The 16,563-nt window shown below is 45.8% G+C and overlaps 1 protein-coding gene across 1 annotated transcript in view; it reads left to right on the top strand.

The window, feature by feature from the left end:
• Nucleotides 1–313: 313 nt before the first annotated feature.
• The window catches only part of CC2D2A (coiled-coil and C2 domain containing 2A), a 158,430-nt gene continuing 142,180 nt past the window's right edge, over nucleotides 314–16,563 (top strand). Inside the window, exons 1-3 of the mRNA XM_006884539.1 lie at nucleotides 314–352; nucleotides 1,573–1,656; nucleotides 5,820–5,946. Coding sequence (XP_006884601.1) covers nucleotides 314–352; nucleotides 1,573–1,656; nucleotides 5,820–5,946 — 250 coding nt within the window. The remainder of the gene's footprint in view (nucleotides 353–1,572; nucleotides 1,657–5,819; nucleotides 5,947–16,563) is intronic.

The raw sequence follows: 16,563 nt of genomic DNA, 5'->3' as shown, positions 1-16,563 counted from the left end.
TGATTAGGTATTATTGGCATGACAAGAGTCCAGGATAAAAGCTGCATAGTAAAGTGGTCTGGGGAAGGGGGTACTGTATAACAATGAAAGATTTTTTTTTTTTCCAAAGTAAAAAGTGAAGGGTTGTGGGGGAGGGGAGAGGGGGCAGGGAGGAAAATGTGAAACAATGAATGAATGGAAATCCACGTTCTTTGTAAATTTACAATAAAATCTCCAGTTAAAAAAAAAAAAGAGCAAGACAAACGAGTTTGTTGATTTCAAAATATCTGACCTCTTTATTGTTCTTGACCCTCAGGGATCTATTGAGGCCAAAATGAATCCCAAGGAAGAAAAAGTCAAGATCATCACTGAGGTAAGTTCTCTCTCTCTCTCTCTCTCCTTCCTCCCTCTCCTCTCTCTCTCTCCCTCTCTCCCCCTTTCTCCGTCTCTCCATCTCCTCTCTCTCCCTTCCCTCTCTCCCTCTCTCTCTCCCCCCTCATCTCTTTCTCCCCCTCCTCTCTCCCCCTCCCTCTCCTCCCTCTCTCCCTCTCCCCTCTTTCTCCCTTTTCTCTCTCGCGCTCTCTCTCTCTCTCCCACACAAGTGGTGACTGAGGAGATTAAGCTACCAACAAACATTTACTGCACATCTATGCATACCATTCACAGCCATCCATTCTGGCTCAGGGCCACCCTGTGTGACAGAGTTGTGACTGTTGTTTGTTGTTAGGTGCTGTTGAGTATGACTCACGACCCTCTGAACAACAGATCTGAACCCCGTCCTACCCTGTGCCAACCTCACAATCCCTGCCACACTCGAGCCCACTGATACAGTCATCAGAGAGTCAGCCTCTCTTTGGCTGACCTCCACCTTTCCAAGTCGGATGTGCCTTTCCAAGGAATAGCCCCTCTGAGCAGCATGCTCAAAGTATGTGAGACGAAGTTTATAGGAGAGAGGAGAACGCCCCCGTGGGCTTTCCGCAGCTGTGAAGCTGTGAGAGCTCAGGCCTCTTCTAACTCCCACAGAACAGCTGGCAGATACAGAGGACCTGGTCAGGATGAGGAGGACGGATGACACACGGACTCCAGGGTCTCTGCTCAACCTGGACACTTTAAACCTGCTCTGTCAGCATTCATAAATCTGGACAAAGCTGTTCTAAATCATCCTCTGTTCCAGAGCCTGGCTCGTCCTGAGACACACTGGTTTCAGTATCTCAGAAGGAAGGTGACAATTGTAGACTATAATGGCTAATGATTCTTGGGCCATTCTCTGTCCCATGGAATCCTAAAGTATCTCAAAGTGCTTTCCAGGCCAGAGAGAAGGGACCCAGGCTGTAGACCACCCCAAGAATCCCTCAGGAACCAGATCTCACCCTAGGCCACATTCAGATCTGCTTGAATCAGAGCCCACTTGAGGCAGAGGGAAAGTCCCTGAATTCACACTGAACCTCAGTGGTCAAAAGGCCAAGGTCAAAGTGATGGTTTTCATCGTCATAAAATCATGAAAAGCAGTCCTCTCTTTCCAGCTTAAGATCCTCTGCAAGTGTCAGCTTTGCACTTTAACAAAAGTAAGTCAAACTTTGCATTTGATCACAGGAGTTCCTGGACCATGAGGAGGATGGCCAGGCAGAAAGACCGAAGAAAAGCTCCAAGGTACAAAGACAAAGGAGGAAGAAGCAGGTAAGGAGGGTTGGGAAGTGGGCTCTGAGTCTGAACAGCCTTCCTGAACCCGCTGAGAACGCACACATCACCCCAGACACCAGCACAGGGTCCTGGACAGGGGCGCAGGGTGCAGGTGGCAGCCTGGGGTCTCGGGCCCTCGGTCAGGGGTGTCCAGGTTATTCTGGAGTGTTGTTGTTGCTGCTGTTGTTAGGTGCTGTCGAGGCGACCCTCTGAACAACAGCTATGAATCCTGTCCTGTCGTGTGCCGCCCTCACAGTCACCGACACACTCAAGCTCATTGCTGCAGTCACTATGTCAGCCCACCTAGTTGAGGGTCTCACTCTCCTTCTGTCATCCCTCCACCTTTCCAAGCAGGACATCCTTCCCCCAGGAATAGCCTCTCCTAGCAACATGCCCAAAGTACGAGATAGAGCCTGTCAGCATAACAGTGATAGAATCCTCCTGGATTTGAAAACGCTTTGAATTTTAAGATGTAGACTGGATACGCACTGTTACTGTAGTTAAATGCAGCTGAGGACAACTCAAAGCGACCCTGTGAACAACATCTTTAACCCCGTCCTCTCCTGTGCCATCCTCATCATCTCTGACACACCTGAGCCCACTGCTGTACCCACTGTGTCAGTCCACCTGGTTGAGGGTCTTCCTCTCTTACGCTGACCCTTCACTTTTCCAAGCATGCTGTCCCTCTCCAAGGAATAGCCTCTCCTAAACAATGTGTACAAAGCATGTGAAATGAACTTTATCATCTACGCCTCCAAGGAGCACTATGGCTGCACCTTCTCCTGGACACATTTGTTCTCTGGCCATCCATGGGAGGTCCGTGGGTGGTTGTAAATGCCTCATAAGCTCAGCTGTCAACTGAGAGGTAGAGATTCTGTCCACCGAGAGGGGCTCTTGAAGAAAGCCCGGTGATCTGTTTCCTCCGACAGCTCATCCACTGTAGAGCAGACTTCTGGACTCACCAGGGCACTGTGAGGGGGGTCTGCTGGGTGGGACTGGCTGGTTTAGGGGCTGCCACGCACATCAGGACGTGCGCTGGTGAATGACTGGAGGGCCTTCATGGCTTTGCATTGAAGTGAGACTGGCAGCAGATGGCGGTGCAGGACTGCACATCTTGGGGACTCCTCTTTCTCCATCTCTGAGCCCCAATTCCTGCTTCCCGCCAGAGGCACTTCCTCCCACCTCTCCACTGTCGCCTCTTGGGCTGGTTGCCTTCTGTGCCAGGTAAACCTGAGGGGTGAACGCCTGGGCCTTGGGCTCTGGCTGGAGGGAGGGGGTGTGGAAGGCTGGGGCGGGGGCCATGTGCTAGGAGTAATCCTGATCCTAGAGGGAGGGGATACGGATGGGAGGGCACGCCATCTTGAGCTAGCAGACACGTGATAGGGTGTGAGAGTGGGATACCAGGAGGTGGGGACGGGACAGGGAAGAGAACTCCCTCCAAGTGTCCCCCACGCTCTGCACACGCCTTTCTGGGGGATGCTGAACATAGGTGTCACCAGCTCTTTCCTTCCCTGCAGGCTGAGTGACCAGGTCAGGTCACGGCAGGGACAGGGACATGCCGCCCACTCCCCAGCAGGGGCACTCACTGGCCTTCAAGTGATTCCAACCACTTCCTGCAGAGTGTGTCCTAGACTCTGCAGACCAGGACCCAAGGCAAGGGGGAGATCCCTAAGTGCTGCCCTGACCTGGTAAATGCCCGCTGTGCACAGTCCAAGGTTCAGAGGCTTGGGAGGGGGAGCAGGGGTGGAGCTGGGATGGGGAAGGTCAGGGGGTGCCCCAATTCCTGAGCATTCGAGTGGGATGTGCTCTTCACTGATGTTCTCTCATTAACCGTCCACAAAACTCACACACAGCCGAGTGTAACTGTTCCAGGCTTAGCTAGACTGTAAGGAGCTTGGGTGGCCTCGTGCATTGTGTCGCACTGTTAATGGAAAGGTCAGAGATTTGAATCCACCAGCTGCTCCATAGGAAACAGAGGGGCCTCTTGTAATGATTTCAACATTGGAAACCACCAGAGGGTAATGGTGTTGCTCTTTTGAGTTTAGTAAGAATGTAGACTCATCGGTACTTTAAAAAACATAAATAAATTATAAGATGCCCAATCTCTCCCTACACTTTTTACCATATTTCTTGCATTTAATGCACCCACAGAAATAATATACAAATATTTGCATAAAATAAGGTTAATCCCAATCTCTCTAGGCCTTGCGTGATGTCTGATAGATGTTGTCGTGTGCTGTTGAGTCAGAACCGACCCATAACTGACCCTTCAGTGAGTTTTCAGAAGCAGTAAATCGCCTGGGAGGAGATTGCCCTTTCTTCTCCCAAGGAGCACCTGGTGGATTCAAACCCTATACCTTTGGAATTGCAGCACAGCTTCTTACCCCTAGGGCACTAGAGCTCCTTCCCAATAAATTAGTTCTCTGCATCTCCCATCTTTTAGACTCTGCGATCCAAAGAATTTCAATAACTTGCTCTCAGTCCCACAGTAAATCTGAATTTAATGGCAAGTTTTAGTCTGTCTGTTCCCTAGTCCATCTGCCCCTTAGCTTCTCTGTTCCCTAGTATGTCTGTCCCCTAGCCTGCCTGCCCCTAGGTCTGTCTGACCCTAGTTCTGTCTGTCCCCTAGCCTGTTTGCCCCCAGGTCTGTCTGTCCCCTAGCCTGTCCTCTGGTCTTTCTGCCGCTAAAAGCAGCCAGAGCTCAGTCTTGGCCTCCACTGTCAATATCCTTGTGATTTATTGCCTCTGAAACCTGCTAACAACGTCTCACACCACAGAAGAGCTGCCACGTGGCAGGTTCCAGCTTCCGGACGGTGACTTGCCTGCCCCAGTGGAACTGGACTCCACATAGCTTTGGAAGGCTGGGTCTTCTCAGTAGGTTACCAGGCCTTTCTTCTGGGGCACCTTTGGGTACAAATGACCATCCAACATTTTGCCGAGCAGTCAAGTATACTAACAGTTCCTTGAACGACCCAGAGACTTTCCCTTCAAAGTAGATTGGTTTCTCTTTGCGAGTCTGGAGCTAGAGTGAAGGAACTAGAAATTATTCCTGGAGGCACCAAGGGGTGGGATCAAATCACATCCTGGATTAAATAACCAGTGAAACTTTCTCAAGTGTTCACAGACTATTTGGAATTAGAGACAAATTGCTTCCTTATAGATAGGACATGTGTTATTCCCCTGAGAGATATGTAGAACACTGTGGCTTCTACATATTGTGAGGTGTCATTGAGCTGACACGGAGCTGACCCTCAAGCGAGTCTTCAGAAGCAGTAAATTGCACAGGAGGGATGCCCCTCCTTCTCTCTTAGTACAGCTGATGAATTCAAACCACATGCCTTTGGGTTGGCAGTGCAATTCCTGTTTGTTGTTGGTGTAGTTGTTGTTGATGTTAAGTGCCATCGAGTCGTAGGTGACTCATAGCGACCCTATGAATGAAAGACTTGGATGCTTGTATAACTTTCATCCTTTCTCCAGGTTCATAGGGTTTCCAGAAGCTGGCCATTTCGGGAGTGGATGCCACTCCTGCTTCCAAGCTTGTTTAATTGGGGAGTTCTACCAAACACTGTCCACCATGGGTAACCATTATTACATCTGATACTTCAGTGTCACAGTGTTCAGCTTCACAGCAACCACGAGTTACCTGACCTAGAATTGACCAAAAATAAGTAAAATCAGGCCTGAGGGTCATGGATTAGAGTCACTCACCTTTGGCTTGGTAGCAACACTTTCTCTCCACTGTGCCAACTGATCTCTCCATGCTGTTGTTGTTAAGTGCTATCGAGTCATAGGCGACTCATAGCAACCCTGTGAACAAAAGACTTGGACACTTGTATAACTTTCATCTTTTCTCCAGGTTCAATGCCTTTCTTTCATGAAGGGACATCTCCTGTGAGATTTACAGCCTCTGGAACACAATAGAAAGTCAGTTTCGACCCAACCCACTGAGCTTGACTTTGAGGTGTTTGATTTCATGAGGGACACGGGCTTGGCATCACTTCCCTGTGTTCATGTCACACAGTGGCTCAGGCAGTGGGGACCGTGATGGGCACGCAGACCTGGGCACTGAGGCTCCTTGCCAGGTGACCCCGCTCACCCGCAGGCAGGAAGCAGTGAACTGAAGCACCCGGGTCGCTGAGTCTCTAACACTGTGCCCACAGCCGCGGCCGACTGCTGTTCCCGAGGAGATGGTGTCGGGAAAACCCCTGGATGACAGCCCACAGGAACTGGAGCAGGAAGAGCCCGAGACTGGCCTCCTGACCGTGACAGGCCGGCGAGGCCCCCGAAGTAAGTGCCCCTCTGTCAGGCCAGTCAGGATTTACTAACTTGATTCTGAGCTAAGTGTACATTGTGTCAGCCTGCTAAATGAGAGATCCTCTCACCAGTGGTTCAAATCCACTAGCCCGCCAATCTTCAGGAGACAGACAGTCTGTCCCCTCCTGTAATGATTCACAGCATCTGAAACCTCAAGGACGGTCACCAAGGGTTGAACTTGACTCTACAGCAGCGGGTTTGTATTTCTTTTACTCTGAGCTCTTCACAAAGGAATATGAAGAATTTTTTTTAATGGGGATATTTTTTGCCCCTTAAATGGCCATCACCCTGCATGACACTTTATCCTAAATCTTCTAGAAGACAGGACATATGACTTTAGAGAAAGCTTACGTAATCAGTTAGTAGTTGTTGTTATCGTTATTGTTGTTGTTAGGTGCTGTTGAGTGGAGTACAACTCCCAGTAACCCCATGAACAGCCGGCCTGAATCCTGCCCTCCCTTGTGCCAAGCTCACCATCTTTGTACTGAAGTCTCCATGTCAATCCATCTCACTGGGGTCTTCCTTTCCTTCGCTGACCCCCTATCTTTCTTTCCAAGCATGATGCGTCTTTCCAAGGAATAGCCTCTTCTCGTAACATGTCCAAAGTATGAGAGATGAAGCTTTGCCATCTTTGCAGGCAATGATCACTTTTTCCAAGTCATATCTGCTTGTTCTCTTGGCTGTCCATGGGATGTTCAGCACCCTTTTCCGACACCACAGCTCAAAAGCATCAATTCTTCTGTTAAGTCTTTTTTTATTTAACCTTTTTTATATTTTAATGAAAATTTTTAGAAAACTTGGATTTCCACTCATTTATTGTTGCACATTTTTCTCCCTGCCTCCCCCAGTTTGCTTTGACCCAGCTCTCTGATAGACAACAGGTGAGAAGACCAGGGCCTGAACCAGGAGCAAACAGCCTAGTTTTCAAACTGAAATCATTGCTCTCCAGAATTTTGTTGTTTTTAGATGCCATCAATCAAATCAGTCCGAACTCACAACCACCACCTCTATGTTGTTGTGGTTGTTGTTGTTATGTATCATTGAGTTGCCATGACTCATCACGACCCTATGTACAGCAGCTCTGCTGAAGCCTGCCCTCTCTCGAGCCAATCTCACTGATTCCAACACACCTTCTCCCATTGCCCCAGTTACTCTATCAATCCATCTCATCCTGGGTCTTCCTCTCCTGCGCTGTCCCTCCACCCTTCAAAGCATGATGTTCTTCTCCAAGGACACATTACTCCTGGCCACATGCCCAAAATACGTAAGATGAAGCTTCAAAACCTAGCCTCTAAGGATAAACTTGGTTTCACTCTTTCCAAGACAGACCTATTTGTTCTCTTGACAGTCCATGATATGTTCAATACTGTTTTTTAGCACCACACCTCAAAGGCATCAATTCTTCTTCTGCCATCCTTTGTCATTGTCCAGCTCTCTGATGAATAGCAAGTAATTGCGAAGACCAAGGACTGGATCAGGTGCACCTTAATCTCTAGACTGGCATGATTGCCCCTCAGCACTTCGAAGAGGTCCCTGACAGCAGATTTCCCTGGAGCAATTAATTTACTGTTTTCCTGCCAGTGCCAACAGTGTTGATTGTGGAGTCAAGCAAGCTGAAGCTGTTAACAACCTCAATCTCGTCTCCATCTATCATGATGCTGCCAAGTGGCCCAGTTGTGAGAATCTTTGTCTTCTTTATGTTAAGCTTCAATCCATATTGACAACTACAGATCTTTACCTTCCATAGCAAAGGCTTCAGGTCCTCCTCAGTTTCAGCAAGCAAGGTTGTATCCTCTGCATAACATAGGTTGTTGATGAGTCTTCCTCCAATCCTGATGCCACATCCCTTCTCATAAAGTCTAGCCTCCCAAATGATCTGTTCTGCACACAGATTGAAAAGGTATGGAGACAGAACACATCTCTGACACACTCCCTTCCTGATTTTGAACCATGCAGTGTTTTCTTGCTGTGTTCTGACAACTGCCTCCTGGACCAAATATATCATAAACACAATCAAGTTTGTGTTCTGAGTTTCCCATTTTTCTCAAGGTTAGCTACAATTTGTTGTGATCCACACAGTCAAATGCCTTGGCATAGTCAATGAAATACAGATAGACATTCCTCTGGTACTCTCTGCTTTCAGCCAAGACCCATCTGACATTGATGATCATGTCTCTAGTGCAATAGCTCTTCTAAACTCAGCTTGTATTTCTGGTAGTTCTCTGTCAATGTACTGTTCTTCTAGTCTATGTTAAGCAGAACGACCCTAAGCAATCTTCAGAACGCTGTGCCGTCCTCAGAATCTCTGCTCCACTTACATGCATGGTTGCAGTCACAGTGTCAGTCTGTCTCTTTGAGAGTCTTCCTCCCATTGGCTGACTCTGCTTTTCCCAGCACGATATCCTTTCCCAGACACTGACCCCTCCAGATACCAAACCCAAAGTGTATGAGAGGAAGTCTCGCCATCCTTGCTTCGAAGGAGCACCCTGGCTGCACTTCATCAAGGACAGATCTGTTTATTCTTTTGCCTCTGTTAAGTCAATTCATGGTGCTGGCATGCACAGCAGAACAAATCACTGGCTGCTCCAGTCCGTCTTTACAAGCGTCGGACCTTTCCAGTGCACTGCCTCAATCAGCGTGCGTCCTGAGCGCCATCCTCCCTGGAATGCTCGTCTCCCAGCCCACATGGAACAACACCGTGTCCTGATCCCAACAGTTCCACTGGCTGGATTTCAAGGTACAGCCAGCCCCCAACTTGTGACAACTCCGTTGTCAGTCAGTCTGCCATAAGTCAGATACCTAGTTTCTTTTTTTTTTATTAATTATAATGAGAATTTACAGAGACTTTGGATTTCCATTCATTCATTCATTCATTGTTGCACTTTTCTCCCTGCCCAAACCTCTCCCCACCACGTGCCTCCCCCCACCCCCACCCCTAGTATACTCTTCTCTTTGAAAAGTAAAATTCTTTCATTGTTTTACAATCTCTCCCCCCAGGTCCACTCCACTATGCAGCCTTCATTCTGGATTCCTGTCATGACAATAATACCTAATCACATATACCTTTTTAAACAATTTTCTCCCTCATCTGTTCCAATGCGGTATACACTGTTTATCCCATTTCTCTCAGTCTCCCCCACCCCCAATCCCGATGTCAGACCTGTTTTACAACAGCGGCACCATGCAGTATTTGTACCTTTGTGACTGAGACATTTCACTCGGCATAATGTCCTCCAGGGTCACCCATTTTGAATATATTTTGAGTTCTTTGTGTTTTTCAATGCAGTGTAGTATTCCATTGTGTGAATATACCACAGCTTCTCTATCCATTCTTTTGTTGATGGGCACTTAGGTTGTTTCCAACTCCTTGCTATTGTGAATAAAGCTGCAATAAACATGGGTGTGCATACCTACTTTCTTTTTTAAAAAAAAATTTCACAGCCTGCTAAATGGAAGTATTGTGAACAGGAAATAACAGCATTGGCAACATTAAATATATAGGACATAGTACATGTGAATGAAGATCAGTAAGGAATACTAAAGCAGAATTGAAACTTCTGAGTTATGGTGTTGGTGAAGGATGTTGAATGTATGACAATCTGCTGGAATAACAAATAAATCTATACTAGAAGTAAAGGGGGCTTCGGTGCCTCAGTAGTAAGGAATCGTGCTGCCAGGGCAGAAGTACACAGTTTGAATCCACCAGCTGCTCTGTGGGGTAAAGATGGGCAGTCTCCTCCTGTGCCATTCACAGGCTCTGGAAACCCGCTGGAGGGTCAGCTGAGGGTCAGTCCTGAGTCGATGTCTCAGCAGCAAGAGCAGAAGTACACTCAGAAGTGAGGATGCGAGATTTTCTCTCATGTACTTTGGACATGCTGCAAATCCCCAGAAAAGCCAGCATGCTTAGCAAGACAGACGGCAGACCAAGAAGAGGGAGGCTTTTAACAAGGTGGACAGGTACAATGTGACAGCCACAATGTGCTCAAACATAGCGAGGACAGTAAGGACAGTGTATGGCTGGCCGGTGTTCCACTGTTCACACAGTCACACTGCTGGATAGCACTGTCACATACCAACAACTGTCACGTTGGCATCAACCCATAGCTGACCCTCCAGCAGGTTTTCAGAGACAGTTTAATCACACAGGACAAGACTGCTCATATTTTTCTCCTGTGGAGAAGCTCGTAGATTTGAACCACTTGCCTTTGGGATTGCAGCTCAGCTCCTAACCATAGGCCACCAAAGCACTAAAAGTCAGAACTGACTCGAGAGCCAAGAAGAACAACCCAACGTACATTTAGAAAACAAAAAAAAGATACTCACTAATGTGGTTCATCACACTTTAAAAGTGCCATGAATTAGGGAGTGCCTGCAACTGGAAAGGCCTTTCTTTCTTCCTCGTCTGGAAGCTTCACTGAACCCATCCACCAGCGGGGAGGCTGCTGGTACTGAAACACTGGTAGTAGTATCTTCCAACATCCCAGCAACATGCGAGCTTCCACACCATGAGCTGACAGTTAAGTTGTTGTTGACCCCTGCCACCCCCGCCCAGTGTGTTTTCAGAGGCAGTAAAAGGCACCAGAGGAGGTGAGGCTCCTCATCTTTCTCATTCAGAGCAGTGGGTGGATTTGAACCAGGGATGTGCCTTTGGGGTGGCACACCTCCTTACCACTACTCCACCAGAGATCTCTTGACAGAGGAGTCGTGGAGACATATTAGTTAAGAAGTACTGGAGCACTATGGTGCATATGAGTATACATACGGTGCAAATAGGAAGATGCAGAGATTCAAAGGGCGATGAAAAAAGGCGGGGAAGAAGTAAGTGAAGCGGGACTGGAATTGGATGGAAGAAAAAATGAGGACAATTTCTGAGACTCTTGGAGACTTTGAACCTTGAAAACTGGTGATCCTTCCACACTTAACACCCCCTACTAACCCCTAGCATTGCCTCCCCCTTCAAAAAACCTCGCTCTATATTTTACAATGTTTGCTCTTCCCTGCTATAATGGGAAATAGTCATTATCTATTTATTGTAGGAACATTATTACCTTCATTTATTGCTTTTCACAAAAAAAGTGGATTAAAGGAAGGGAGAAAAACGTTACACTTTAATACTCAACTGTTCCACAACTACCACACACTTTGCACTGGGGCAGAATTGAAGAATCAAGTTGTTGTTCAGTGTTGCCAAATAAGCCCCTCCTCACATCAGCTCTCTGTACGACAGATCAGCTCTGCATGCATCAGGTCGGCGGACGGGAACACTGCCCCATCCTGGGTCTTCTTCGTAACAGTCGCTGCATCTGAGCCCAGTGTTACAGCAGTAACACCGGATTACTGTGTCAATCCAGTTCACCAGGGGTCTTCTTCCTTCTCTCTGCTCTTTTGCCAAACACCCTATTTTTATCCAGGTATTGGTCCCTTCTGAAAAGATGTCCAAAGCATGAGATAAATAAAGTTAATTGTTGGAAATTAGAGGGTTTTGGAGAATGAGCTGACCCAAAGTCCTACGTTGGCTATACAAACTCTGAGAAAAATGTGGTTCGAATCTAAGATCAATAATACAATGAGGGCTTTTACAAACTAACAAAAATAGACTCGAATGCTCTTGTATATGATCATATTTTTCCCTAACTGCTAAAAATTATCATAAGTGGCAGTTACAACTATTGAAAAGAGTTTAAGTAACTATTGAATATGTTGTTGTTGTTGTTGTTGTTGTTATGTGCTATTGAATCAGAGCCAACCCATAGCTGAGCCTCCAGTGGATTTTCAGAGACTGTTAAGTGCATAGGAGGAGACAGTCCCACTTCCCCACCTGGAGCAGCTGGGGATTTAAACCACTTGCCTTTGGCTTGGAGGTGCGACTTCTTACCGCTAAGCCACCAGATCTCCCTAACGATGGAATATAACGCTGGAACAAGCAAAGTGAAATAGTGGCTTTAGAATCAAGGGTGAAAGTGCTCCTCCCATTAGGAGTAAAGGCACCAGGAGTAATGAAAAGTGAATTCTTTCCTTTTTCTATAGTGGAGAAAACAGTTGTCTTCCCTCGCATTGGGGGTGATTGAGAGGGTTAAATCAGAATTAAATATGAAAAAAAAAACACCTTGCTGTAAGACATTAGATATTACCTCAGAAAGCTGAACATAGAAATTCCACATGAGCCAGCTATTCCACAGCTTGGAATACACTCCGAGAGAATGAGAATTGAGGCCCAGAGACTTGTACCAATGTTTATAGCAGCATTATTCAACATCACAAGAAAATGAAAACAGCCCAAATATCCAACTACAACTGAATGGATTGAGAAACTATGATACATTCACTAGATGAAATAATACACAGCACGTAGAAGCAATGATTTTGTAAATTATAACTTGGGAGGGACTGGAGGGCATTGTGTGCTGCGTGAACTAACTCAGTCCCTTAAGGACAAATATTATATAAGACCATTATCGAGAATGTGTATGAGGATCCAAGGAGGGGAGGGTGGGGAGCAGAGGGGTGAGGATTGCGGGGGTGGAGTGGGGATTGGGGGGGTAATCAAAGGGTCGCACAATTTGATGAGTGAAGGTGGGGATATGAAGGAAATGGGAAAGGTCCGGTGTGAAAAGCAATGCATCCGGACTTTGTAAATAAACCAGTATAAAATTAAAAAGAAATTAACTTTAAAAAAAAAAGACATTAGATAAATAGACAGTTGCTAAAATGTTCAAGGGAGCTCTGGTGGCTACGTTGTAAGGAATCGCGCTGCGAAACCCTGGGCACGCAGTTTGAATCCACCAGCTGCTTGACAGGAGTTAAGACGGGCAGTCTCCTCCCGTGCAGTTTAGTCTGTGAAAACTCGCTGGAGGGACAGCCGTGAGTCAGTTTTGACTCAACAACATGTAACAACGACAAGATGTTTGGGCTCTGGTGGCACGGTCCATAGGATGATTTACTGTGTGTGGCACACTCACCAGGCTGCGTCTCCACGGGTTCGAATCTATCAGTTGCTCCCTGGCAGAAGTATGGACAGTGTCCTCTCATTACCATTTACTGCCCTGGAAACCTGAGGGTGGGTGGCTATAACTGGAACCAACCCAAAGGCAGGGAATTTTCGGCTGTTGTTGTTGGGGATTTTTTGTTTGTTGTTTTGGGGGGTTTTTTGGTGGTGTTTTGTTTTGTTTTGTTTTTTTAAGTTTTGTGAGAGTCTTGGAGATCCCTGGTCTGCTGACTCAACTTGGCTCCATGTTGGGCATCGGACTGAGTGAGGATACCAGCAGGCCTGGATCACGGGGAGAGGTGTGGACTCGTGAGCTCCCCGCTGATGCCCATTTGAGCCTGTATACAGATGGCTGCCACCCAAGCAGATATATACACACTCATGTTTATCGCGGCTTTATTCACAATAAGAAAGAGTTGGAAACAATCCAAGTGCCCATCAACAAATAAATGAATAGAGAAAGCATAGTATAGTCATACAATGGAATACTATGCAGCATTGAAAAACAAGGAACTCATGAAATATTATACAAAATGAGTGGCCCTGGAGGACATTATGCTGAGTGAAATATCTCAGCCACAAAAGGATAAATACTGCATAGTGCCACTGTTCTAAAACAGGACTGACATTGGGGTTGGAGGGAAACTAAAAGAAGAAGGGGTATAGAGTGTAGTAGGTTTTGAGGTCAGGGAGTGCTATGCCTTTCCCTTTATGTTTTAAACCCCACTCTTAGTACCACAACTCTGAGTACAATCTGTGAGTCAGGAATGATTGCTGAACCAAGTGATTGGTGGAAATAGGGACAGGAAGAGGGGATGTGGGTGTGAGGAGCACTGACCTAGTAGCTATCTATTTGCTGCTATAGATATTATTGATGGGGATGGTTCCCCTTTAGGAAGTGGGTAGAAATGAGACTCAGCCACCTCTATGTTATATCTGTTTCTTTCACACAAATCTTAACTTTCTGCACTAAGGTTTGGTCATCTGCATAACGCAGGTTGTTGATGAGTCTTCCTCCAATCCTCATGTTTCATTCTTCTTCATAAAGAAGACATATTAGGCGAGCTTTGGTGGCCTAGTGGCAAAAAGCTGCACTACAATCTCAGAGGCAAGCGGTTCGAATCCACCAGATGCTCTGCTGGAGAAGGAGCAATAATCTCCTCCTGTACCTGTCAGATCTGACTTGACGGTACACACAAAAAAGTAATGAAATTTTTAAAAAGACATATTAAAAAAATTTTAAAAAGAAGACATATTATTCTTTAATGATTTACTCAGCATGCAGATTAAGTAGATATGGAGAAAGGATACAACCCTGATGCACACCTTTCCTGATTTTAAACCCTGCAGTGTTCTCTTGTTCTGCTCAGAAAACAGTTTCTTAGTCTGAACATAAATTTCACATTAGGATAATTAAGTATTCTAAGATTCCCACTCTTCTCAACATTATCCAGAGTTTGTTATGATCCATACAGTCAAATGATTTTGCATAATCAATAAAGCCCAACATCTTTCTCCACTCTTACTCTCCATGGCCTCTGTTTAATCCAGCTTGAATTTCTGAAAGTTCTCTACTAACATACTGTTTCAGCCATTTAAAAATAATCTTCAGCAAGATTTTACTTACTTTGTGATGTTGTTGTTGTTGTTGTTGTTGTTGTTGTTGTTATGTGCCATCGAGTCACCTATTGTTTGTTAATTTCTACTGTTGGATTGCTTTAAAAAAAATGAAAACCACTATGGCCCTCTTCCATTAAGTTGGGTAGGTGGCTGTCTCCCAAATTCCATAGCTGCATCTGTTTACTGAAACATCCCAACTGTTCTTCCATCAATTCCTGGGGTTTGTTTTGTTTTCGTCGGGTGATATCAGTGCAGTTTGGACTTCTTCCTTCAACACCATTGATTCTTGATCATTTGCCATGTCGTGAAATGGTTCAGTGTCAACCAGTTCTTTTTGGTCCCGTGATTCTGTGTATTCTCGCCAAGTCCCTTGAATGCCCCGTACGTTATTCGTGATTTTGTCCAGATAATTCTTCAGCATTGCCACTTTAGGCTTGAATTGGGTTTTCAGTTCTACCAGGATGAGGAATCCTTACTATGTTCTTGCCCTTTGGTTTTCCAGCACTTTGCACACTTCGTTATGTTTTGCTCTGTCTGCTCGAGCTGCCCTTTGAAATCCTCTGGCCAATTCTCTTTCCTTCTGTATTCCCTCCCCTTGCTTGGGCTTCTTTTCATTCCAGTGCATGTTTCAGAGTCTCTTCTGACATCCAATTTGGTCTTTTCTTTCCTGATCTTTTACTTTCTTCATTGATGACGTCCTTGATGTCATTCCACACCACCTCTGGTCTTCACATTATTGTACAATGTGTATGAGGATCCAAAGGGGTGAGGATGGGCGGAGGAGGGGATGTTAATTATAGGGTCACAAAATCCGATGGGTGGAGGCTGGGGTGGGTAAAGGAAATGGGAAAGACCCAGTGTGAAAAACAATGTATACAAACTTTGTAAGTTAATCAGAATAAAATAGAAATTGTATTTCAATTTAAAAAAAAAAAACCAAACCCCAAAATCAAAACCACCTCTGGTCTTCAGTCCTTAGTGTTTAGTGCATCAAATCTATTCTTGAGGTGGTTTTTAAATTTGGGTTAGAAAGATTCAAGATCATATTTTTATTCTCGTGGTCTTGTTTTCATTTCCTTCAACTGCTAGTTAAACTTGTGCATGAGTGTTGACAATCTGTTCAACATTCAGCTCCTGGCCTAGTTTTGACTGTTGATACTGAGTTTTTCAATGTCTCTTTCCACAGATGTAGTCTAAATGATTCTGGTTGAATCCATGTGTATGTTGTTGTTGTTGTTAGGTGCCATGAAGCACAGCAAACCTATGAACAACGGACCTGACCCCTGTCCTCTCCTGCACCATCCTCACAGTTCCTGACACACTAGAGCCCCTTGTGGCAGTCACTGTGTCAATCCACATGGCTGAGGGTCTCCCTCTTCTTCGTCATCTCTCTGCCTTTCTAAGCATGATGTCATTTAACAAAGGATAGCCTCCTCTAGCAACATTCCCCAAGTACATGAGGGGAAGCTGTATCATCTTTTCTTCTAAAGAGCACTCCAGCTGCACCGTCTCCAAGACATATCTGTTTGTTCTTTTGGCCGTCCATGGGATGGTCAGTGCTCTTCTCTAACACGACAGCTCAGAGGGATCAAATCCTCTGTCATCCTTACTCGTTGTCCAGCTCTCTGATGCATAGCAAGTGATCAGAAAGGACCATAGCTTGAATCAGATGCACCTCAATCCTCAAACTGACATCATTACTATTCAGTAATTTGGAGATGTCCCTAACTGTTGATTTCCCAATACAATATGTCAAGTTATGGCTAATATTGAGAAGAAAGGGAATCCCAAAGCACCTAGTTGTGCTCATGCAAAACCTATACCTACATCAGGAAGCTGCTCTGTGAGCAGAGTTGTTGTATATTGTTGTTGGAACCAACCCTCTGGTGGGTTTTCAGAGGCAGTTTCAGAGGGAACAGATTATTGATCCTTCTCCCATGGAGCAGCTGGTGACCTTGAACCATGTGCTTTCAGGATTGCAGCAC

This window comes from Elephantulus edwardii, unplaced genomic scaffold (genome assembly GCF_000299155.1).
Source record: "Elephantulus edwardii isolate Elephantulus edwardi_28Jun2011 unplaced genomic scaffold, EleEdw1.0 scaffold00035, whole genome shotgun sequence".
NCBI lineage: Eukaryota > Metazoa > Chordata > Mammalia > Macroscelidea > Macroscelididae > Elephantulus > Elephantulus edwardii.
This window is presented reverse-complemented; position numbering and strand designations above follow the sequence as displayed.